Raw genomic sequence first — 26,661 nt, forward strand, 5'->3', positions numbered from 1 at the left:
ATCCAAAATAGGAACGAGTATATTTGAGGGTTACTAACGGGATAGTTTAACCAAAATTTTATTGTTGATTGAAAATTTGAAGTGAAAATACTCGTTAAAGAAATTAAAGAAAATAGAAAAAGAAATGGATGGATTGGAAACGGTTTTACCGGTTTGGAGCACTGTGGAAGCGCTCCTTATAAACCATAAAAGGAGCATGCAACCGAAGGACCCGGTAAAATGTTTTAAAACTAGTGCTAAAGTTTCCATATTCGTTTTAAATTTCAAAAGGTCTCTATCATTTTTGCACTTGCCATTTCATTTTTTTGAAGGCGGGCAGCTTTCACATCCATCTTTCTCTCATTTTCCTTTTGCTTTGGCGCTGGTAAATTTTCTGTTTCTCTTTTCTTTGGTTCCTGTTTCATCACGTAATGCGATATATTGTTGGTTCTCAGTCTAGTTGCCATTTGGCATTGTGTTAATTTTGTAAGATTTGTGTTATCTGATCTTTAGTTAAATTTTTTGGATAATTTATGATTCTCTAGCATCTAATGATTGGATCTAGGATGATTCTCTGTTTGGTTCGTGAGAAAATATAGGAAATAGGAAAGAAGGCAGTAAGCGTATATTTCAATATTCCTCCTGTTTATCATTTAATACTCATGTTGTTGGTTTTCGATCCGGTTTTCATTTGGCATTTAAAGAAAGTGAGAATAAGGCAAAATGAAGCATGCTTTTATTGATTGAAATTAGAGTGTTTATAGAGCAATAAACATCTAACAGAATTTAAAATAAATCAAAACGCAATAAAAGATACTAATCAACCAACAAAATATCCTAAAAATAGATAATAAATCAAAATTTAAAAGTTTAGTCATATACTGTTAGCATTGAGAAAAATTCGTAGGAATTGTATACGTCTACTAATTAGGGTTTTTTTTTTTTTTGTTCTTGATCGGAATTTTTGGATAATTTATGATTCTTTGGCCTCTAGTGATTGAATATAGGATGATTTATTGTTTTTATTTCCATTAATTTCATGGAATAACTTTTTCTTTTTATTTATCAATCAAGATGATTGAAGAAGATAAAATTGTGTGATTTTCACGAATGAATTCTGTTCTTCCGTTTCATCATAGTATTATTGAACACAAAGTTTGTGATGGACTTTTTTTATTGTGGGCTATGAATATTCTCCCACATTATGTTTTGCTTGAATCTTTCCAATTTCCCGATGAACGGGGATGCTTTGGTGTTATATCATGGCATATAAATGATTTTCAAAAAAATCATGCTTGTTGAATTGTGACTGTTTCCCCTCATTTCAGCTGGTGGCACAAGATGGCTGACGGTGAGGATATTCAACCACTTGTATGCGATAATGGAACTGGAATGGTTAAGGTATGCAGTTAGGATTCACCGTCTGATGTTCTAAGCTATGTTGCTTGTATTTTTTTATTTTTCCTCACAGCCCTGTTGTCTCATACATGGATATGAGGTTATTACCTCCAAAATCTTACAATTACATGGAAAACTTAAAAGTGCATAACCATACTTGTATCGGGTACATACTCGTATTTGATACTCAAACCCAAGTCCAAGTAACATTGGTCTTTAACTTTATATATGATCTTTTCCTAGTGATGCATTTTACTCTTTTTAGGCTGGATTTGCTGGTGATGATGCTCCAAGGGCTGTGTTCCCTAGTATTGTGGGTCGTCCACGTCACACTGGTGTGATGGTCGGCATGGGTCAGAAAGATGCATATGTTGGGGATGAGGCTCAGTCCAAGCGTGGTATTCTTACTCTCAAGTATCCAATTGAACATGGTATTGTTAACAACTGGGATGATATGGAAAAGATTTGGCATCACACCTTTTACAATGAACTTCGTGTGGCTCCTGAAGAACACCCGGTTCTTCTCACTGAAGCACCTCTCAACCCAAAAGCCAATCGTGAGAAAATGACCCAAATAATGTTTGAAACCTTCAATACTCCCGCCATGTATGTTGCCATTCAGGCTGTTCTCTCCCTCTATGCAAGTGGTCGAACAACTGGTAAGCCATTGACTACTCTTGATCTCATGCATATAACTTGATCATCTGCCGGAGTTTTCTTGTGGATTAATTGTGAAAAATGTGAAATGACTACAAGTTAGGTTGCCTTTTCTCGTTGATGTCTTGTTTCTATTGATTTTGTGTCCATTTAATGATTTTCATAATGTGGATTGTTTAGTGCTCGTAATATCTATTAATCTATGTTTAGTGCTCGTAATATCTAATAACCAATCTCTACAATTCTTTTATGTAGGTATTGTTCTGGACTCTGGAGATGGTGTGAGTCATACTGTCCCCATTTATGAAGGATATGCGCTACCACACGCCATTCTCCGACTTGACCTGGCTGGCCGTGACCTTACTGATGCCCTTATGAAAATCTTGACTGAACGTGGTTATTCATTCACCACTACGGCTGAGCGTGAAATTGTGAGGGACGTGAAGGAGAAGCTGGCATATATTGCACTTGATTTCGAGCAAGAGCTGGAAACTTCCAAAACTAGTTCTTCCATCGAGAAGAGCTATGAGTTGCCTGATGGCCAGGTGATCACAATTGGTGCTGAGCGTTTCCGTTGCCCGGAAGTCCTTTTCCAGCCTTCCATGATCGGAATGGAAGCCGCTGGCATTCATGAAACGACATACAATTCTATAATGAAGTGCGATGTCGATATCAGGAAGGATTTGTATGGAAACATTGTTCTTAGTGGTGGAACTACAATGTTCCCGGGAATTGCTGACAGAATGAGCAAGGAAATCACAGCCTTGGCCCCAAGCAGCATGAAAATTAAGGTGGTAGCTCCACCTGAAAGGAAATACAGTGTCTGGATTGGAGGCTCCATCTTAGCATCTCTCAGTACTTTCCAGCAGGTATTATTGACTTCATGTAGTTGTTGTTAATGATAAACTGAAAGATCAATTTCAGAATAAATTAGACCCGCTAATTCTGACTTAGAACCCGAAATCTGATCCAATGAACTTGAACCCAAATCTGTTCCCATCCAATACTACCCTGAAAAGTTAACAACCTGAGCCCAAACTTGAAAACTAGACACACCTGAATCAAGATCCATTCTAACTCAATTTGATTGTAAAAAGTTAACATCCAAACCTGAATAAATCCAACGGAAAATAAACTCAATCCAAAATAATTTGAATTCGAAATGATCTAAACCTATAATGACCTGGATCAAAATGACCTTGAAATTTTTAGACCACCAATTGAGCCGACCTGTCAGGTCTGGACTAAATGCATTTGCAGTTAACATAAAAGTGCATTATATTTTTATCATGGAGGCAATTTAGGACATGTTTTTGTTATAAATGATTCAATTTGGGGCATGCATGCAGAGAGATTTAGTCACTGTAATTTGTAATGCAGATGTGGATTGCGAAGGCAGAGTATGATGAATCTGGCCCATCTATCGTGCACAGGAAATGCTTCTAATGCTTCAGAATGCAAAAAGGCCTAAAAGTAATTAATGTCTTGGTTTTTTTTTTTTTGGCTAAACGATTTCAGGCTCCTAAGTTCTTAAACCATTGCTGTTTTCTCTTAAAATTTTCTCTTTTTCATTTCCTTCTATTTCTAAGATTTTCTTGATGATCATAGTCGAAAAAAATGAACTACAAGAGATTATGGTAGATTTCAAATTCCTTTTTTATGCCCTTTAGCAGTTCTTGAACGATTTTGATTCAACGCCATTTTTTTTTATTTCTCTCCTATTTTCTCTTTTGTATTTTCTTTAGTTTCTTCATGCTCTTTTAATTCTCCCTTTTGGTTGATTTTTTTGTTTTTGGTTATTTAAGAATGTTAGTAAGCGCTTTGTGGTATGATTAAGGAGATATTTACAATAAATGTATTTTTAATTATTGTTGATTTAAAGTAATCCTGATTTCTTTCCTATGTTAATAATATTGTTTTTCCTTTATATATTTTTTATACAATATTATTCTTACTCATAATCCCCTAATTTTTAAATTGGAACAAAAACATGCTAATATCAATTAAACTAAAATTCAATCGACTTTTATAATTAAATTCAACAAAAGGTGTCATCTGACTTCTTTCCTTGTTTTTTAAAGAGAAATCTTAAATAATGAACAATGTTTGCTACACTACCAGTGAATTTTTTAGGAGTTGACAAGTGTTTCATAAATATATAGTAAAATATTTAAAAAATAAAGACACGTGATAAATTTTTAAATTTTTATTTTTTAAAATTATTTGTGAAATAAAAAAAATTACAATAACAGCGTACCAAATTCTAACCCTTCTAACAATCTTTGTTAGCATAGACGGTTAAGCAATTTGGAATCACAAGTTATTAGTACATCATAATCTTACTATAAAAATGAAAGCTCTAGGTTATTCATGGCTTTGTAAATCTCAACTTTTGTAAACTATTGAAACAAAAGATGCTAATTTAGATATATAAATCATATATATATATCATATGCTACAAGCCACCATTTAATCTCTACATACCACAGACATTCTTGTCAAGTAGATTTGATGAACTAATAAACATACAAATTTCAGTTTATATATATATATATATATATAATCTCAAGAACAAGTAATTAAGTTTTTTACTTGCGCATAAGATGCTCAAAACACCATATAGCTGCTTAAAAGATAGCACTCAAAGAGTGTATAATAAGAACAGAATCTGCATAGTGTACCTCTCAACATCGAAGCATCGGTGAAGAAGCTTGATTCCCATTGTTGTTGAAAGGGTGATCACCTTCTATGGTGATTGGTGGCTTGGGTTCATTGTTTTCACTCCCCAAAAGTGGATTACACTCCGCAGTTGCAGTCCAGTTATGAACTTCTTCCTTCAAAGGAACCATGTTTTCTTTGAAACCTGTTTCAACTTTAGGCTTCTCAGGCAAATTATGTCCTTTACTGAAACTCTTGCTCAACTCTGATTTATCGACTTTATTCATAGGGGGAAGCTGATTTTCTTGGTTTTCGTGGTCGTTAAAATCAGAGTTGCTCCTTCCATATGTTGCATTGGACGATTCTTGCAAAATGGCTTGTTGTGTTGAAGAAGAAGAAGAAGACCTTTGGGAGAAACTGCCAAAGCCTTGGATCCCTCTTGTTAGCTTCCGAGCTCGGTTCCTCTCTTCTTTCAAAACAGGCCCTTTCTCAAGCAGCTTCATTACTCTTTCTGATTTCTTTCTAACAGCTAATCCCCAATTGAATCTGCAAATCAAAGTACATATTTAGATTCATAAAACTCCAAGACATATGATTGATGAAATTTAAAGGTCTAATTCTAGTTTTAGATTTAATCTTTCTACTTTAATTTAGTATTATTTAGTCCTATATTTTTATAATGTTATTAGTAGGTCCAAATTGAAATGATCACTGAGTCAAGATCACAGGGAAATTCAATTGTGTATTCAAGCATTTTTTTGGTATCAAAACAAGCTTACAAATTCCACTTCTGTTTGGAAAAGGGAATGGTTTCCAAACATGGGGTTCGAACACTGAACTTGATGCCAACAAACTTAAGATTGCTATCTATTTGGAGCTACTAATATGATGAAATTATGCACAATCAATCCAGAGAAACTAAATACAAAAATTCATTATAGTAGAGGGACTAAAACCAGAATTAGATCAAGTTTAAAACAAACCCTTTCTCGTCTACATATTGAAAGCTTTGCATCTTTAAGACGGCATCTTTATCATCCTGGAACTCCTCTGCCGTACTCTCTGGTCCATGAGTCAACAAATGTTCAAGCACTATCAGAGAATTGTAAGAGGTTCTCCATGTCTTTCTTTCAAATTTGTCCAATCTGATTCACACAAGCAAAACATCGAACACATGTCAGACCATGTAAAATCCCATCAAAATTTTAAAAAGCAAATATAATTAAATACAAACTTGTTATGTAAAATCTCCACGATCCTCCAATAATCATCTAATTCAAAAGCAGCCCTTGAGATGGAACCAAGAGACTGGGTGTTTGGTGCCCATGGATTCCCATTCGTAGCTTCTTCAGTCAACCTGCAGATAAATGATTAATAATAGTCTTTCACTCGGACTCAGTACATAATCATGAATCGAAGAGCAAATAATAAGGCAAAAAGAAAAAGGGAGATACAGCTGAGCAGGGGTGACATCAGTTAAAGCTAAACGAGCTGTTTTGATCTTCTCCTTGAGGAAGAAAGAAGCTTGTTTCTTGAATTCATGGAAGAAAGGAGAAGAACCCATGTTGCTGCTTGGACTCTTGCTTAAGATGGACATGATCTTAAGGCCCTTTGAAATCTCTAAGCCAAGATTTTGGATGAAGAAGGGATTCAAAGGAACAGTGAAAAATGCTACACCTAATATGTATGAAAAAGAAGGAAGAAGGGAAGGAAATTTGGGTGTACAATGGATGGTTTACTACATGGGGAGAAGATTTCAAAGCTGATTTCATTGATTTGGATTTTGGAGTACATAGGTTTGAAATGTCTCAGTTACCCCCCTCCCCCACTCCCCCACGGCCCCCCCCAAAAAAAAAAGGATTAACCTTGGGATTTGTAGATTGAATACAAAAATGGAGGTAAAGTCAACATCCACATGCTGTTGGGCAGCGGGTGCTTGGTTTTGAATTTGAAAAGGAATGGAAGAATGGGTAGCTCCACCTCAATTTTAACACCTAGCAAAGGACTGAAGTAGTCTCCACTCTCTACTATTTGAGAATTGATACTTTTGAGAGTTTGGGAATTGATAAGGTAAGTAACATGAAAGTATGTAAAATTTGTTCTCTATCTCACTACTTTTTTTTTTTTATTAAGTAGTTGAAGTAAGAATATAACTAGGCTTAGTTTGGATGGGCGGTGTGGTTAAAAACAGCGGTGACGGTAAGATTAGATACTGTAACGGTGAGATTAGAAATAGCGGTGGAGTGTGTGTTTGGATTTAAACGCAGCTATAGCGGTGAGGTGAAAATAGAAAATAGCTATTAAGGACATTATATTAAAAATAATATATAATAGAAGTTTTTAAAATTATTTTACTTTTATGAAATTATTAAAAATATGTGAATTTATAAATTTATTTAATAAAATATAAAATATATCTTCCATATTTTATTATATAAAATGGAAATTTTTAACATTTTTAAATTAAAATAATTAAAAATTAAAATAAATAATCTAAAAGTAATTAATTCAAGGAATGGTAGATTAAAATTTCTTTTGATAAAATGTTTATTATTATAAAATAATGAGAAAAATATTTATTATTTTTAACATTTGTATGCTGCTGTAACATAGATATTGCTCTTTTCAACTGGTGCTTGAATTTTTAATAGCTTAGAGTCTAGAGGTTTAGAAAATGGTTAATATACTATTTGCCCCCTAAAATTGTACCTAATTATCACTTTAGTATTAAAAGAGTTTTTTGTGTCAGTTTAGTACTTGAAGTTTCCAAATTGTTATCAGTTTACCCCAATCGTTAACGGTGTTAAAAAATATGGTTTGAAGTATGACATGTCAACCGAAATACTATTTTTCTTGAAATAAATTTAAAAAATATAAAATAAGGGGGGAAATAAAAAATAGTAAAAATTTAGAAAGTCCTCAAAAGAATATTTAAAAATTAGAAGAAAAAATATCAAATTATGAGAAATTAAAAAATATTTATTTTTTAAAAATACATAAAGAAAAACATTTTACATGTTTTTATATAACTCTATATGTTTTTGTCTTTTATGTATTTTCAGAAAAATAAAAATAAAAATTTTTAAAATTTTAGAAATTTACATACACTTCAATATTTTTTTTGATTTTTTTTATTTTTTACAATTCTTTTAATTCGTTTCTGAAAAATAGGATTTGGGTAACAGTGTGCGATGAACATTATTACTAATCTAAGAAAACGTGAATTTAAGTGTGCTAAAATGTATAAATAAAAACACAATTATAACTAAATATGAATTATGAATTTTTTTTGTTTAAAATATAAGCATAAGTATATAAACACATAAAATTTGGTCATAATTCTACTATGGTTGAATAGTTTTGAAATTTAAAGAAATGGGGGATATTTGTATAAATTTGAAAGGTATACAACATTGCAAGTAACCAAAGGCAACATAAAATAAGAAAGTGTTTTGAACAACAAGATTAATGTTGGTCCAAAGTAGGAAATAAGAAAAGTGTATTAGGTTTGGTTATTCTCATATTTAATTTATAAGACTGCAAACCGCCTTATTTATTTATAATAAAATCAAGATTGTAATCCTCTCTCCCAAACCACCACCTTCAATCTTACGTTTTTTGTTTGTTTACTTTAAAAGTTGAAAATGTCGGCATTTTGAAGCTTTCTTATATATCCCACATCGCCTGCCACCACCCCTTACTCTTTCTTTTTCCTTTCTAGTCTTAACCCTCCATCAGCCATGTCGTCACTGGTTTTCTTGGACTTTTTAATTCAAATTTGTTGACAAATCACATCAATTATATATATATATATATTATTTAAGTGTTTTATTGAGTTATTTTTACTCTCAGTCGGTCACCGATTCAATTATTAAATTGTGAAAATATTTTTTAATTAAATTAAGTTATATTATTCAAAAGTATTTTAGTCTTTTTTATTAAATTAAGATATTTTTATTTATTTTTATTTTAATTATGCACACTTTATTACTTCCATCAATTGTATATATTAATAATGTTTGTGATTGAATTAGTATCACAAATTAATTTGACACAGATTGAAGATTGATAACAATATGATGATAAACAATTAAATATTTTTTTTATTTTAATTTCGTACATATTTTATATATAATTATTATTAATTAATTTTAAACCATACATATTATTATTTATTATATATTACTTTTAAATACATATCTATGTTTTATATTTATGATTTCATATGATAAAATTTCTTAATCATTTAAATTGTTTTTAATAACTTTCATTTCTAAATATTAAAAGGTTTTTGAAAACAACTTAACTTTGAAAATAACAAAGAAAATGACGGCAGCGTAAGTATTAAATTTATTTATTTATTTTATGAAAAGCTGTTTTATTAAAAAAAATTCAAATTAAAAAGTGAAAATATATATATTTAACTTCGTTTATTAATAAGATTATCCATGCATGACCAATTATCAATATAATTAGGTGGATAATGTTATCAAAATTGGCTTTGAAACTTCTGTGTTGACCTGATAGTTAAGGTGCTTATCGCTCTAAGTATGTGACTTAAGTTCGAGTCACACTAATAATGTTGTTGTTAGGATTTCATTCTCCTCTTATGATAATTCACCAAAAAAAATCAAATTTACTCTTATTTAATTTTTGAACGATGTTAATAAGTTTTTTATATAGGAAGTAAAAATTTACTCTCCCTAATTATAATTTTAGAAATTTAGTATTTTAATTGGATAAACTACACAATTAGTCATCAAATTTTCACAAGTTTTCATTTTGAATACCAAAAATAAAAAAAAAATTCTTTTTTAAGCACTACCATTAAAAACTAATCTCATTTTGGTTACTTGTCGTTAATTCAATATTATTGTACACTAATTTTAATCACCAAACTTTAATAAATTTTTATTTTGGTCACTCATTTCTATTCTTTTGATTTAGTAAATGAAGTTTAATTAATTATTAAAATATTTTCTTTAAATTGAATTATGTGATTTAAAAAAATATTCACATGGTCAATTTAAAACCATGAGAAGCCATGTAAGCAAAAATGAAAAACAAGACTTTTCTTCAACTTCTTTGAAGCACTGTTGAAGAATTTTAACATCACGTTTGGTTGGGGGAATGAAATAAGACTGTAATAGAATAGAATTGTAATCAGTAATTCAATTGTTTGGTTGAATAAAATGGAATAGAGCTGTAATAGTATTCTTGTATAACCAATGTTTAAATGACCAAAATACCCTTAGCAGAATTCTTTTTAGGTAGATGATTATTGTTATTGTTATTAAATTTTAAAAAGATTATTATTAAATATAATTTAATAAAAATAAAAATAAAAATAAAAAATTTAATCATATCTTAACATAACTATTATTAAATACAATTTAATAAAATAATATATAATTTAATAACGTTCTTAATATAATTATTATTAAAATATGAATTAATAAAAATCATAATATATAATATTAGAAAATTAATATATAACTTACTTTATTATTTTTAAATTGCAATGCATATTTAATATGCTACAATATTATTAGCGAAACAAATAATTTAATTATCTTCTAAACTAAAAAGCAAAAGATCAAAAGTAATAAATAGCTTGAGAATGATATTTTACATCCAAACATAATGTTCATACATTAACAAAAAAATTACATGATATCATTAACTTATATGACATAATCTATTTGTTAAATTTTACAATATAAAAAAGTTACAACAGTCCGTGACATTCTACTAATGGCATCTTACCATCCAATTATTACATATACAAAAACTTACTAAAACATCGCAAACACAACCATGATTTTTAATGGTCCAAAAGAAATCTTCTCACTCATTTCAATCGCACAGAAAAAGGTAGACTAAAGAAAATGAGCATTTGCATTGGATGGTTTGGGATTTTACTCAACGCACAATAGCGCTTATCCTCAGTTAATCTTTCTACTTCACATAAGGCCAGATATAATTTTTTGGCACTTTCTTGAAGAACTTTCTCGGAGGCTATACTCCTAATTAATTCAAGGTTAACAATCTGTATGTTTTCCCCTAAAAACATGGCAGCATCAGCAATTGAAGTAGAAATTTGTTCACTTCCGTCAGAAATCTTTTTCTTCTTCTTTGAAGACATGGAACCTTCTTGGTTTGGCTTTGACAGTTGCGATTGTGTAGTCGAGACATCCAACTCATCTAAAGAAACATCATATTCGCATCCATGGTAATTGTTTTCTTCTTCAAGATTATTTACAGTAACTACATCCTCAACATCTATTTCTTCAACAATATTTGCAGTTGTTTGAGCATCTTTTCCCAGTGGCTCAATCTTTTGCATATATGGAAGTAAGTTGGTCATAATAAGGGAAATTGCAATGTCTGAATTGACTAGCTGCTTTATGACTCTATAAGAAAAAGAAGAAATCCACATTAGATATAAGTTTGGTCAAAACAGCATAATAAAAGACAGTAAATAATTCTTACACTTATATATGAGTTCTACATAACATCTTCAGCAACAACCATCTATCTATGCTCGTCCCAACCAAAGCCGCTATTGCCTTTTCCATTAAGCATGTCACAAACGATTGCCCAATCCCTTTTCAATGTCCTAATCCTCAATTCAAGATGAGGTTTAACCTTCAACATAACATGAAGTAAAACTTTTTCTAACATTCTTTCCAGCTCATTTAAATAATCGAACTTAAATCCCATATCTGCGTTATAGGCTCTAACATTGTACAAGTCGACCGTACAGACAACCAACACAACATCTTCTTCTAGAACCCATTTCCTTTCTGTTCCTAGAGAATTTTAGGAAGAAGTAATTCATTGTGAAAAGCTTGACATAACTATCTTAAGAAAAAATGCAAATTAAAATTAGGTTCAATATTATAAATTAGAAGGCTAACACCTTTATAAAATTATAACACATAACAACCAAAAGAAAATAAATTAAAGTTGCAATTCAACAAGTTCAGTACAATACATAAAGACAATTCAATCAACATCAAAGTTTCGTAATCTAGATACATGAAAAAACATTAACAAATTAACCTTCTACTATTTTTAATAAACCTAACTAATTCCTAAATGTTTGTCATTCATAGAACATTTGATTGGCTAGTTCATCTTCCAAGTAACTCATGTATCCGATGGATGAATATTTACGATATTCATTTCAACGTCACCTATCACATTACTAAGTAATCATTCTCCCAACTCCGCTTCAATAGGATTAAGACTCATATAGGTTCGAATAAAATTGTGGAGTAAACAACATGCAATAATGATTCTATTGTGCATCCTTACAGGATAGAATGATAGACTCTTAAGTGTTCCTCATCTAAGTTTTAATAACCCAAAGCATCTTTCAATAACATTAGACACTGAATCATGTTTCATATTGAAAAATTCTTCTGGAATATTTGGTTAGTAACCCTAACACCACTCATTCAAACAAAATCTTGGTCCTTTAAAAGACGCAAGAAATCCCTCACAGTTTGTGTAACCAGCATCAACTAGATAATAACAACCTATAAAAAAGAAAAGAAAAATTATTTATTATGGTTAACTTTTCCAAAAAAGTATGATCTTAAAAATTAATTCAAATTCCTCCAATTCTACACTTTACCATGAGGAACTTTTAGTCCATATCTCCTACTAATGACATCTCGAAGAACCCATCCATCAGCAAAAGAACCTTCTCAACCAGGAAGAACATAAATAAAATGCATATAAAGTGTATAAACACCTAATATATTTGTTGTTATGTCACCTTTTTCGCATTCTATATCTAGGTTTATCAACTTTTGGAACCCTAATCTTGATGTGGGTTTTGTCTAAAGCACTTAAGCAATTCTATATCACATGTATAAAACTTCAAGTTAGGATACTATATTTAAATCTAAATCAATTAAGTTATGTACGAGCTATATATGGAACTTAGTCCAATACCTTAAACCATTTCCACATTGGATTTGTAGAATTAGCTGTAATTGACTCTGCCTTTTTAAATAACACATATTATAAGCGTATGACAGCATTTAAAACATTGTGAAATGATCTGCTAACGGTTTCCTCGGGCTTATTAAAGTGATGATTGATAACTCGGTTTTTAAGGTGATGAGAAATGATATGTAAAAACATTGTCACTTGCTCATCAACAAGCATGTTCCTTGATGACTTCAATCCTCCTAAAATTTGTAACATCTCACATTGTTTAAAAAAAGTAATTTTATTCTTCCTAACTTGTTCAATACAGGTCTCGTCACTAGTATGTACAAGTTTTTTTCACATAATCTCGTTGTGCATAAAAATCTAAAATATATTATCTAATCATTGGTCAATACTTAGCAAGAGACGTCACACAATGTAACTAAGAACCAACTCGCAACTGTACACATTTGCAACCATATTGTTAGCGCAAAACCAATTTTTTTTCACCTCTCACTTTGTACTATTAAAGGCAAATGAGCCATTACTACAAGATATTAAAGCATTAGATATCTTCAAATCTTAGTATAAACTCAATTATCCTTTAACAATCATATATGTATAAACTCAATTATCCTTTAACAATCATATATAATTTTAGCAAATACTGATAAAAAGCACCATAATCATTAGCTTAGCAATAGTGTGGAACCGTGGACAGCTACAGCTACATGACAAAGTTGTTACCACTACATGATTTCACTTTACATCTAAAATTCCATATCAAACAACCCAAAACATTGTCATCTCTACCAAAGACAACTTCTACACTTGTTTTATGCCTAGGAAATACTGCTATATACAACTTGATTGATATTCGGACTAGTTATAACATATTTCCTTCACTGTAGTTTTTAATAACTGGATTAAAAGACTCAACAATGCCAATCCAAACCATGATTACTCTACTGCTTTTACACCAATTACTTAACTAAGTCTCTGATGTTGGTTGTTGGGCTATGTTTTTTTATATAGTTTCTATTACAGAGTTGGCAATCCATGACTGGATGCTGTATTTTTTTTTCTAAATTTTGTAAATATGATATAAAATTATCAAATATATTAATATTTAAACATTAATATGATATTTGTGGGTTATCCCTAGATTTTATGTTCATCACGGTATGATTGTATGTTATTTTATGGTATTCATCGTTGTCTAATTGATGTGATATATATCCAAAATAAAAAATCGTGAAAGATGTGTGAGTATGTATTATTTAAGAAATATGCTAATCAATTATAGATATTATAAAAATAATATTGTTTAAAATAAAAAATTTTGTAATAAAGATAAAATAAAATTTAAATAATAGAACAAATGTAAATAATGAAATTGATAGTTATGTCTCAACTTATAAAATATACAAAGCTAGAAATATGACATAAGTGTAACAAATAAGGATTAAAAATGAGATTGAATTTTTTGCCCAAAAAAATGGGATTGAATTGAATTTACTAATAAGAGTTAGGTGCAATTATAATATGCATTATACTTCTAGTAAGAAACTCAGGTTCAAACTTTAGATGGCATTGTTGAGATGGAAAACCAAAAATTTCAAAAAAATAATTTGGTTATTAAAAACTGCAGAGAATGAAATATATTATAATTTGTTCAAATATCAATCAAGTTGAATCTGAACCACTCTTTGCGCAAAAAAAGACTCAGCAAAGACCAAATCTTCAAGTCTACTGCTAAATCAATGGCTTCTATTGCCAAGAACACTAGCTGGAAAACAATAGAAAAAAGGTCTAACATGTTCGTGAAAAGAATCACATTTCTTTTCACTAACCAAATTTTCGTATAAATCAATACATCAAGATTTTTTCCCCTACTTCTAACGTACAACTTTCAAAAAGATGCTAAAAAACACATTAAAAAGTAGAAACAAAGCCTCCAAAAACTCACCAAAAATTAAGCAGATAGAATATTATAGAATCTAACTCTAAGATAGTCTCAAAATTGTTCTTAATCTACAACATTTACGACATAAAAGAAGAAAAAGAAGAGATGAAAGCTTAATAACATTTTGAAGTTTCATCATTCCAATTTCATCTACAATATTTAGATTTAACCCTAAAATCCTATAATTGTTCATCAGTTAACTGCCAAGCCAACCAAACAAAAAAGTTAATTACAAATAAATTTAAAAGTAAACTTAAACTACAACTAAACAAAAAAACAACAACTAATTAACCTTATTGCTGTAGACCTAATTTCCTCATTTGTCACGGGCCAAGAAACCAAGAAAATATAAAAATCAAAGTAAAGTTGCAGCCACCATTGAAACACCAGTGACCAAAATTGATGAATTTTCTAAAGTAGAAAACATGGCTTTTTAACTTGATTTCATTTTGGTTTGTATTAGAGTTTTGGGATCTTGAAATTTTTGGGTTGAATTTTTTGAAACTAGAAAATGAGTAAAGAGAAAGCTTTAAAAATTGTTATACATCAATGATAGCTAACCTGAGTCCTAGATAAAACATGGGTCAGCTACCTGTGACCCGAATAGGTCCCACCGAACAATTAAGTGCAAGGCAAACCACGAGAGGACAACAGGGGAGTTCGCTGGTCTAGCTCGTGGATCTATATTGCACGAACCGAGTAAGGATTACGGCCTTAGTTCGCATATAACCAAGGTGCTCACTGATGGCCCGAGGTGCTCACTAAAGGTAGATCACGTGTTCTGCAAGAGACCCAGAGTGAAACACGTGTCCAGTAGACCTAAAACCCGTTTAGAATATCAATCCTAGGAACAGAGAGGCCTAATAACACAAACCCATCAAAGTAAAGGAACTAAACTGGCATGGTCAAGAACAAAAATAACCACTCAAAATCAAATCTAAAGAAAAAAAAACCTTAATTTCTTGAACCTAATAGCTCGATAGGGAAAAAATCAGTGATAACTTTAGAGTTGCAAACATTAAAGCAGTATGAGAGCAAAAGAGAGTTGGAAACCTTGGTTTAGCTTTCAGTTGCAGTAAACTTGAAAACCCACCAAATAACATGATTCTAATGAAAGGGAAAACAAAATGAAGAAAGCAAGCAAGCAAGGGAGGATGGTTTCAAAAAGGTGAGGGGCAAAAATTGGAAATGGGAAAAAGAAAGGTTTCTATCTGCATTGAATTGTTATTCAGTGATGAGGGAAGGGTACATGGATGTTGCCTTTTCATAGAATAAGGTCGTTTTCAAAGCAAATGTAATAAGTCATTACAGCCAACCAAACATTAGTTTGGTGGTAGGCTCGTCGTATTAGGCTGTAACTCATTCCTACACCCAACCAAACATGATGTAAAATCTTAGAGCTAGAATCAGAAACCTTATAACATTATATTTAACAATTAATTGCCTATTTGGTCTTTTCTACGCAATGTAATAATTTAGAAAAATTAAAGAAGCCACATGATTCAATTTAATAAATTTCCTTCAACAATATTATCAATTGTACTTCACTTATTAAATAAAAAGAGTAAAGGACTAAATTTCAAATAAATAAATAGTACATGGATTGATAGCATAATTAGACCTTTTACATACGTGTCAAGCACAAGCCACAATATTCATGGCCCGATCTTACTAAATTTTTAATTTTTAATATATATTTTTATATATTGTGTACTTTTTTTTATACAATGCCTAGAACTACCTATAATCTCTCCCTAACCTTTAAATAGCAGTAATGTTGATGCCAACCAAGCTAAGACTCAGTCATATATTATGTACTTTATGTCATAAAAAATATATAATATTATTATGTAAATATTAAAAATAAAATATGCACAAATGACATTATACCCATATGAGGTGTGCACATGAAACACCTTGGGTGGTAGTCCGTTAGTAAGCAAATCTACTATAATAGGCTAATTTTGGCCTGGGCCCCCCAAAAAATAATAACCGAAGCCAAAGGATGCAATCGGTCGAAAACAAGCCAAAAAGGGCCAAATTGACAGACAATCATTAAATTGTGGCCAAATAAAAAAGATCGAGAAAGCCAAGGAGTTATGAAATTTGGTTGACTTGATAAAAGGCTAAAAATAGGAAGATATGATTTTTATTTTTATTTTATTATTAAATTAGTTAGGCTATTTTTAGTAAACCCTGTGTATATAAATAAGGGTACTTTGTTCTTTGAAAGGGGATCACTGACTTTGATATTCCTACTTCAATTTGGAATCAGATTATTCTCTCTTTTCCTATTTCCGTTGGAATTGAATTATTTTCTTTTCCCTTTCAATTACGTCTTAATTTTGTCCATTTCATTTCAATTTCTTTGTTTTTTTCTAAAATCGTCCAATTACTTTTAGCCCTTCCGTTTTTTTTTATAGTTTTGCAATTAAGTTTTTATTATTTTTTGGCCCTAAAATTAGTTTTGACTTCATTTTGGGTCCTCCTTGAAGCTGTGCGTTCTGGAGGGGGGATTATTTCCCTTTTTGTCCCTCCTTGGTATTCGCACGTTCAAATCGGTCCATTTCCTTTCCTTTCCTTTTATTTAATTTTTGATTCGTCCCAAAATTTTGCTTTAAGGTTCGATTTAATCTTTTTTATTTTCACTATTTTATTATCAAATTAACTAATTTAATATATTATTGTTATTATTATTATGTTTCTATTTATATTTCTTTTGTTATTCTAACACTATTATTATTTATCTATTTATATTTCAACTATTTATTATATTTCTATTTCTATTTATATACTATTACTATTTTCATTATTATTTTTCTTATATATGTTTTTTACTCTTGCTATTAACATTCTATTTGTTATTTTATTTTTTTTACATTTTTTGTTATTATCTGTTTTAACTTTTATATAACGTTCATTTCAAATTTTTATACATTATTTACGTTAATATTTTCATATATTATGTATTTTAAACTTTTTTTACACATTATATATTTTGAATTGTTTATATATTTAAAGAGTTTTATATATTATTTTATCTTGAATGGATACTAATTTTTTTAAATTATTTTATATACTTTAAATCGCTTTTATAACATCCATTTTAAATCCTTTTTATGTATTATTTGCTTAGAATTGTTTTAAATTTTATTTGAGATTTTCTTACTTTGAATTTATTTGTTATTTGCGATTCATTATTATAACATTTTGTTTATGAATTATTACTTTACGTTGTACATTATTATTCCATCGTATTTTATTCGCTTATAAGATCGTGTTTTAATATGGTTTAAGTTTTGAAATCATTTTATTCAAAAGTTTTCAAAATAAGGCAATACTCGATATTTGGCATCTTCGAGAAGATTGTGCCCTAACGAGCTGGATTTCGATTTTCCGTTTGACCAAATAACCAAGTATCCTTTAAAATTTCATCTGTGCTTTCTTAAATTAAAAAACAAGGCAATATTTTGTGTTTGGAAATTCGGGAAATAATGCCCTAACGTGCTGGGTGTCGATTTTTCGTTTGACCAAATAACTAAATTTCCTTTTTTTTGAGGCATGAGTTTTGTAAACCCTGAGAGGATCTTGGTTTCGAGGGTTTAAAATGTCGTATCCGAACGTATTGGACGTGATATTTTGTTCTTTAGGAACAGGAGAATCTTAAAATCCAACTCGAGTTGTTCGCACATTTTTAAAGGGATCATATTTTAACATTTTTTTCAAATTTTCAATGTTAGGACATTAATTAATCAATTGGTACCAATTTTGGGCATTACGAGGGTGCTAAACCTTCATCGTGCGTAACTGACTCCTGAACCCTTTTTTTTCTCGAATTTCGTAGAACCAAAATCATTGTTTTAATAAATCAAAATGTTTTATTAAAATGATCAATCTCAAGGTGATCCGATCACACCTCGAGAAAAAGATCGGTGGCAATTCCATTTTTGTTTTTAAGTCGACTCCCGTTTTTCAAATTAAAAATAGTTTCGACAGCTTGGCGACTCCACTAGGGACTTAAGAGAGTCAAGCCGTAAATTGCTTAATTTTTGTCCTTTTGTTGAAAATTAAAAATCAGATTTGAAAATTACGATCCTTTTATTGCATTTGTTGGGTCATTTTGTATGATTATTGTGGTTTGAGTTTCTAGGGTACTTTTGCATCATATCGCATAAAAACCATATGGTTTTACTCCTTTTAAGTGGGAGTGAGAAGCTACTCCTTCGTGAGGTTTTCACCTCCGTTCAGGATAGTGGATCGCTTTCGGGATACATTCGTACCTATGTCTTCGTGAGGTTTTCATCTCCGTGCAGCCATAAGGAAATGTATTCCCCTGAACTGAACTCGATCCACATGAGCCTATAATGGGTGAGGATTAAGAAATCTGCTGGTTCAGGTACCCTGTCTTTAGAACCAAACCGTATATAGCGAGTCTTAAGAGTCCACCTTAGGTAAAACTATACCCGAAATCTAGTGGTCACCCAAATAGGTGCTTTATTTTTTATTTATTTCTTCTGTACTAACGTGTTTGTTTTTGTTTTGTTTATAACTGCATTGCATTACATCATCATAGAATGGAGGTGTTGATTCATATTCAATTGTTAAATAGAACAGTTTGTCATGGGAAAACGAATTTTTTGATAAAGTGGATTATAATACGGTTGTTTGAATACGGACCAAGTAAGCACAACGAAAGAAGGCTGATAGTTCGCAAAGGAAAACAAGAAGATTCAAGCCGATAAAGATTATTCGAGAGCCGTCACGTTTCGACTTTCTTAAAGGAGTTAACAAGCATCGGAGGATAAGTGAGTAATAAGTCGCGTCCCGGATCAAGCAAAAAAGAGCTAGTGGAGGCATCTATTGGAAGTTTACGAGATTTGACTTTTACGAAGAAAAGGGATCGGTGTCTTTGCTAGGAATATGAGGGCAAGGCTGCTTATGTAATCCGTTTTATGTAAATGAATTTGTTTTCTAGAAAAGTTGTTATAATAGAATTGAATTCAAAATCAACGTCTATCTTTCTTTTGCATTCATCCCATGCATTTGCATTGCATTGCATCATTTGCATTAGATTTTCATAAAAGGACCCTAATTAATTGAAATCATTTTAGATAATCTGGAAACTGATAAAAACTTACCAACCAAGAGTCGTTACAGTACCCGTGCTAAGACAAAAGATATGGACCAAAGATTGGAAAGACTTGAACAATTTCAAAAAGAGATGCAAGACCAGTTACAAATGCAAATACAAGAGCAACTGACAAAGATCCGACAAGATATGAGAGACCAAGTGCTAGAGTCTCAAAGGAATATGATGAATCGGTTGTCCCAATTACTAACTAAGGGGCTAGGAAAAGGAAAAAGCCTCATGATTAATGCGAGGAGGACAACGAGGGGCTTATCTACCCTCCAGATTTCACCCCGACAAATGCTCAAACATCTTCGCAAGGTGTACCTATCCAGAAATGTCAGGCCAGTACCTCGGCACCAGTGGATTACCCGATAGGGTCAGGCTCCAATCCGGGGGGCAATCCAATCATTCCTATAGTTCCTGATCTAGACGAAAAGGAAAAAGCAAAGAGGGAACTCCCAAAGCAACTAGAAGACCGGTACAAAATGTTGATGATTATCATGGAATTGATGCCAGGAACCTGAGCTTGGTCCCGACTTAATACTTTCCTACAAGTTCAAAATGCCTAAATTGGAAAAGTATAATGGGACTAGCTGTCCCGAAGCTCACATCACCATGTTCTGTAGACGAATGACTGGGTATGTCAATAAGAACCAATTATTAATTCACTGTTTCCAAGAAAGTCTGGTTGGGGCAACATCCAAATAGTACAATCAATTGAGCCATACCTAGATCAATTCATGGAAGGATTTAGCACAGGCCTTCATGAAGCAGTATGGTCATGTGACGGATATGACTCTTGATAAGATCACTCTACAGATCATGGAAAAGAAACTGAATGAGAGTTTTCGGCAATACGCCCAAAGGTGGAGGGAAGTTGCCATACAAGTTCAGCCACCTCTCCTAGAAAAAGAGACTACTATACTTTTCATCAATACTCTGAAAGCCCCGTTCATTAACCATATGTTGGGAAGTACTATTCTGAGTTTTTCAGATATAGTAATGTCCGGTGAGATAATTAAAAACGCGGTAAGAAGAGAAAAGATAGATGCGGGAAAGAGCACTAAAAAGTCAACCCTGATAAACAAGGAAAATGAAGTGAACATCGTGAGCATGCCTTCCAAATTGGTCAACATAGGCCAGCCGAGGGCTGTAACCACTAGTTATCAAGAGTCTTCAAGGCAGGAATCCAACTCGAGGCCAAATACAGAAAAGCTCTAATTTACGCCAATCCTGATGTCATATAAAGAGTTGTATCAGAATCTTTTCGATGTGCATGTGGTGTCACCGTTCTACTCAGAACTCGTGCAACCTCTATCCCAAAATGGTACAATGAGAATACCTAATACGAGTACCACGCAAGAATAACGGGACACTCAATCGAAAACTGCACTACATTTAAAAAGTTGGTCGAAAGGTTCATTAAAATGGGAATTGTAAAGTTCGACGATTCCTTAGAACCTAATCGCTCTGATAATGGAGTAAATACGATATTTGGAAATGGAGGCAAAAGGGTTGTAATGCCTTGAACAAGTCAAACGGGGAAGGAATATCGGGGAATTTGAATGACATATCCGAATAGAGAATCGGAGTATAAAAGTTTCCAAATCCTTGCATACTTGGGAGTGTTTTGAATAATGGGACTGTGGAAGAGATCCCTGTATTTTTAGAGCTAATTTAAAGTAATATTCAAAACACGCTTGTTACTTTAAGCGTAGAGGCACTAAGAATCCTTTTGTGACATAGGCTTGTGTCCAGAATTTTTATTTCAATAAAATGCATCTTTTTAAGCAAATATTCTTTCATTTTTTTCATTTCACCGTATACATTCTTTTGTTCTTTGGACTGTTTTTTAAATATTCTTTTATTCTTCATTCATGATCATATCATACAAATAATCATCCTTAAAATCATTTATTCTTTGGAAATATGCCTTTGAACCTACAATAGGTCCCTAGATATCAACGACACGAGCAACGTTGTAACTGAATCCTTTTTAGGGTGAGATATGTGTTTAAGCAGATCTCAAGACTTTGAAGATGACAAAGATTGTAACATATGTCATGATTTTGTTAAGGATGGTAGAACATGATAAAAAACAAATCCTACTCTACAAGGGGTCAGTAGACATTGTGAGCAAGAGGTAAAGATTGGAGCCTGCATTGCCACGAAGACAAAGCGAATCATCATTGAGTTACTCCAAGAATTCAAAGATGTTTTCGCATAATCATGTCAGGATATGCCCTGGATATTAAGACCTATGGACGCTAATGTTTAAACGGTGTTAGAAGGACACATGTTAATAGTTTTACGGTAGCCAAACTAATCATGAGGTTTGGGTACTATTGATCCACCATAGAGGGGGATTGTATCAGTTAGGCAGTATTTAGAGAGATAAGATTCATTTGCCTCATTCATTTCTTTACAGACTTTCTTTCCAAGGGGGCATGGATGTTATCAAGCCATTCTCGTCTAATCGATTCATCTTGGTAGTCATCGATGACTTCACAAAGAGGGTGAAGGTCGCTTCATATGCCAATATTACAAGGTCAATAGTCATCAAATTTCAAAAAAAAAAAGGGGAAAGATCGGGTGCCGACAAGTAATATCAGAAAAGATCATGTCTAATATAATTGCACAATGTCAAAAGTTTGCAGTCTATTCAAAGATTAGACACCATATCATAGTGCAGCAAAGGCAGCCAAAAAGATAGAAGCAAAAAATATTGTGGAAGTTGACTGAGACTTGTAAAGATTGACATAAAGAAGTTACCATTTACCCTCTATACTTATCCAACTTCGACTAAGACCTTTATCGGGGCAATGCCTTTCTCATTAGTTTGTGGAATAGAAGCGTTTTGTCTATTATTTCTTTTCTCCGAGTCTTACCAAAACTAAAGGTTAGATGAGGTAGAATGGATCCAATCCCGATATGATCAGTCGAATTTGAAGGATATCCGTCACGGTCAAAGCTTACGACAAAGGGAGTTCATCCTTGAGAATTGGGGACTTGGCATTGAAGAAGATCCTTTCTATACAAAAGGACTTTAGAGGAAAGTGGATGCCAAACTAGGAAAGACCTTATGTAGTAAAGAAAGCCTATTCTGGAGGAGTATTGATATTGGCTGAGATGGATGGCAAGGACTTGCCCAATCCGGTGAACTCAGATTCAGTCACAATTAATAGTTTCAAAAAAAACAAAAAAGAAAAGAAAAAGAAACAAGAGAGGCCAGGCGAAAACCCGCAAAGGGCGCCTTGAGACCAAAGGGGATTTGAGTTGAAAACCCGAAAAGGGCAGCTCAAATTTGGATCAAAGTGGGGCATACAGTAGTCTTGCTATGCCTAAATTAACAATAAAAAAGTATGCTACATCTTGGGGCATCGATAGAGTACTCTAGATCCCTTAAACACAGATTAAGCTCAAAATAGTCCTCAAGAAGTTTGTACAGAGAAGCTCAGGTTGCGATATCTGGGGCACCTAGCTTTCATTTTACCCATTTTTGCTATTTTTAATTATCTTATTCTTTTCAAGATACATCCCAATAAATTTCTTTTTTAATTGCATTTTTTGTCCTTAGCTAACTCATTTGCTTCGAGCTATGCTTCTGGTCCGTTGTTATGATATTTTTCGAGCATTTTGCATCGAAATAATGATTAGTGGACTAATAATACTTTCATAAAAGGAGTTTCGCATATTACTTTGGAAGCTTTTAAATAATACAAGAACCTGAAACGGGACTATTGTTTAGAACTTACCAAACTTAAGGGTTGGAAAGAGGAGTCTAAATTGTTATTATCTTTTTAGATTTTTTGTTAAAAGTATCAGATACAAGATATTCCATTGGTGATACAACCTCGACGAATAACGAGCAATGTTCACCCAAGCATTAAATGGGATCAGCTCGAAAAAGAAAATTGATATTCTGCATACGCATATGGTCATGTTACTTAGAGAGGGGTGTAGCAGATCATTTAATTGAAGAAGATGGTACAAATCATATACCCCTGAGTTACAGTGGGATAAAGAAGATGATTTTCTGTCAAAAAAAGATAATTTTCTGTCAAAGATACTAACTGAGTAGAGAAGACAGGATAATACATTGGTGACAGAACTTTGATGAATAATGAGTAATGACAATCCAAACATTAAAGGGGATCACTCATACATATATCATTCATAGCACATCTAGTTAGGAGCATTTAACTCATTCTGATCATAGCATCCTTGTCATCATCATTAGGCATAAACATAGGCCTATGAAATCGATTCTACAGGTATGTCCCCTAGAGGATGATGTAGCAAGTTTGGTTGAAGCAACAAATCTCGACTAGCCTTATCTCCCTAAGCAGTAGGGAATAGGCTGAAGATTGTAGATCTTATATCCCTAAGCAGTAGGGGAACAGATCGAAGACGGGGAATCTTATCTCCATGTAGCGGTAATGGAACAGATTTAAGCCACTAGCCTCATCTCCCTAAGCAGTAGGGAACAGGCTGAAAATGACAAACCGTAACGAACAAGCTGAAAATGACAGACCATCCTATCTCTCTAAGCAGCAGTGGAGTAGGTTGAGGACAGTAAGCCTTATCCCCCTAAGCAGTAGGGAAATAGGCTGAAAATTACAGATCTTATCTCCCTAAGCAGTAGTGGAGTAGATCGAAGACGGTAAGCCTTATCCCCCTAAGCAGTAGGGAAGAGGCTGAAAATGATAGACCACCCTATCTCCCTAAGCAGTAATGGAGTAGGTTGAAGACGGTGAGCCTTATCCCCCTAAGCAGTAGGGAAATAGGCTGAAAATTACAAATCTTATCTCCCTAAGCAGTAGTGGAGCAGATCGAAGACGATGAGCCTTATCCCCCTAAACAGTAGGGAAACAGGCTAGAAGTTACAGATCTTATCTCCCTAAGTAGTAGTGGAGCATATCGAAGAGCGTGAGCCTTATCTCCCTAAGCAGTAGAGAAACAGGCTGAAAATTACAGATCTTATATCCCTAAGTAGTAGTGGAACAGATAGCAGACGGTAATCCTTATCTCCCTAAGCCTTATCTCCATTTTAAATCCTTTTTATGTATTATTTGCTTAGAATTGTTTTATATTTTATTTTAGATTTTCTTACTTTGAATTTATTTGTTATTTGCGATTCATTATTATAACATTTTGTTTATGAATTATTACTTTACGTTGTACATTATTATTCCATCGCATTTTATTCGCTTGAAAGGTCGTGTTTTAATATCGTTTAAGTTTTGAAATCATTTTATTCAAAAGTTTTCAAAATAAGGCAATTCTCGGTATTTGGCATCTTCGAGAAGATTTTGCCCTAACAAGTTAGGTTTCGATTTTCCGTTTGACCAAATAACCAAGTATCCTTTTAAAATTTCATCCGTGCTTTCTTAAATTAAAAAACAATGCAATATTTTGTGTTTGGAAATTCGAGAAATAGTGCCCTAACGTGCTGGCTGTCGATTTTTCGTTTGACCAAATAACCGAATATCCTTTTTTTTAAGGCATGAGTTTTGTAAACCCTAAGAGGATCTTGATTTCGAGGGTTTAAAATGTCGCATCCTAACGTATTGGACGTGATATTTTGTTCTTTCGGAACAGGAGAATCTTAAAATCCAACTCGAGTCGTTCGCACATTTTTAAAGGGATCATATTTTAACTTTTTTTTTTCAGATTTTCAACATTAGGATATTAATTAATCAATTGGTACCAATTTTGGGCATTACGAGGGTGTCAAACCTTCCTCATGCGTAACCGACTCCTGAACCCTTTTTTTTTCGAATTTCGTAGACCCAAAATCATTGTTTTAATAAATCAAATGTTTTATTAAAATGATCAATCTTAAGGTGATCCGATCACACCTCGAAAAAAAGATTTGTGGCGATTCCATTTTTGTTTTTAAGTCAACTCCCGTTTTTTAAATTAAAAATGGTTTCAACATCTACAATCATGGAGTCTGTACCGATATGCTTTATAGACACCTGACTATTCTGAACTCTTTCTTTAACAATTAGGAACTTAATATCTATGTGCTTTAACTTTGATGTACTCCTATTGTTATTTGAATAAAGGACTAAGGATTTATTGTTACAAAACAACTTAAGTGGTCTTTTTTATACCATTTATAGTTTGCAACCCAGTGACAAAATTCATATCCAAATTCTATGGTTAGATTGTAACACCCTTAACCTTTATCTGTCGCCGGAACAGGGCTACAGAATACTACCGGACTTTACAAATTAATTACAGACATTTCACAACCTTTATTATTCATATCAAGAATCAATCATAAAACAATCATATTGTCCCTTAGATGGGCCTTCGAGGCCCGATATACACTTTAGAAGTGAATCGAGACTAAACCAAACACTGAAGAAAGTTTTTTCAAAATCTCAAAATTTTTCTTTGGAGCAGAGGACACATTCCCATATGTCCAGACCGTGTGGCTCACACAAAGCTGAGACACACGCCCATGTCTCTACCCGTGTGGACAAAAATAGGTCATTTTAATGCCATTTTTCTCATCCTTTTTAATATCAACCTGCACACAACATTGATATACACCAATATTTCCCAAGCAAATAACCAATACAAGCCAAAAATCATGTCTTAAACATAATATGTAATCACAAGACTTATTTGCATGAGCATACGATAATAACTTCATTTATTGATTAGTAAAAACTTCTACTAAATACATGCATACAAACATATACATATGTATCATTCACAACCATATTACAAGTTTAACTATTTTCTAAACCAACCCTATATATGTCATATAAACCAAAAGATATTAAACAAAATCTACTGAAACAATCTGGATAGTGTTATCCTTATGTTGATCCGATCCTCCGAACTTGTTGAAAATCTACAAAGAGAATTCAATGACACAAGTAAACTTAACGAAACTTAGTAAATTCATAAG

General features: G+C 32.3%; 2 protein-coding genes and 1 long non-coding RNA gene across 3 annotated transcripts; 1 reads left to right on the top strand and 2 right to left on the bottom strand.

Moving 5' to 3' along the window:
* The first annotated feature begins 203 nt into the window (after nt 1–203).
* LOC107886016 (actin-like) lies at nt 204–3,942 on the top strand. The gene is made up of 5 exons (XM_016809803.2): nt 204–364; nt 1,308–1,380; nt 1,643–2,036; nt 2,290–2,903; nt 3,415–3,942. The coding sequence occupies exons 2-5, from the start codon at nt 1,321–1,323 to the stop codon at nt 3,478–3,480; spliced, it is 1,134 nt and encodes a 377-aa protein (XP_016665292.2). The 5' UTR covers nt 204–364; nt 1,308–1,320; the 3' UTR covers nt 3,481–3,942.
* Nucleotides 3,943–4,436: 494 nt separating this feature from the next.
* LOC107886014 (epsin-3) lies at nt 4,437–6,720 on the bottom strand. The gene is made up of 4 exons (XM_016809802.2): nt 6,147–6,720; nt 5,927–6,049; nt 5,676–5,837; nt 4,437–5,238 (listed from the first exon to the last, which is right to left on the bottom strand). The coding sequence occupies exons 1-4, from the start codon at nt 6,287–6,289 to the stop codon at nt 4,719–4,721; spliced, it is 948 nt and encodes a 315-aa protein (XP_016665291.1). The 5' UTR covers nt 6,290–6,720; the 3' UTR covers nt 4,437–4,718.
* Nucleotides 6,721–10,295: 3,575 nt separating this feature from the next.
* On the bottom strand, nt 10,296–15,775 carry LOC121224388 (uncharacterized). Its single transcript, XR_005921995.1, has 3 exons — nt 14,895–15,775; nt 11,185–11,504; nt 10,296–11,105 (listed from the first exon to the last, which is right to left on the bottom strand). It is a non-coding gene; the product is annotated as an uncharacterized lncRNA (long non-coding RNA).
* Nucleotides 15,776–26,661: the final 10,886 nt, after the last annotated feature.

Source organism: Gossypium hirsutum, chromosome A03 (assembly GCF_007990345.1).
Source record: "Gossypium hirsutum isolate 1008001.06 chromosome A03, Gossypium_hirsutum_v2.1, whole genome shotgun sequence".
In the NCBI taxonomy this organism is placed as follows: Eukaryota; Viridiplantae; Streptophyta; class Magnoliopsida; order Malvales; family Malvaceae; genus Gossypium; species Gossypium hirsutum.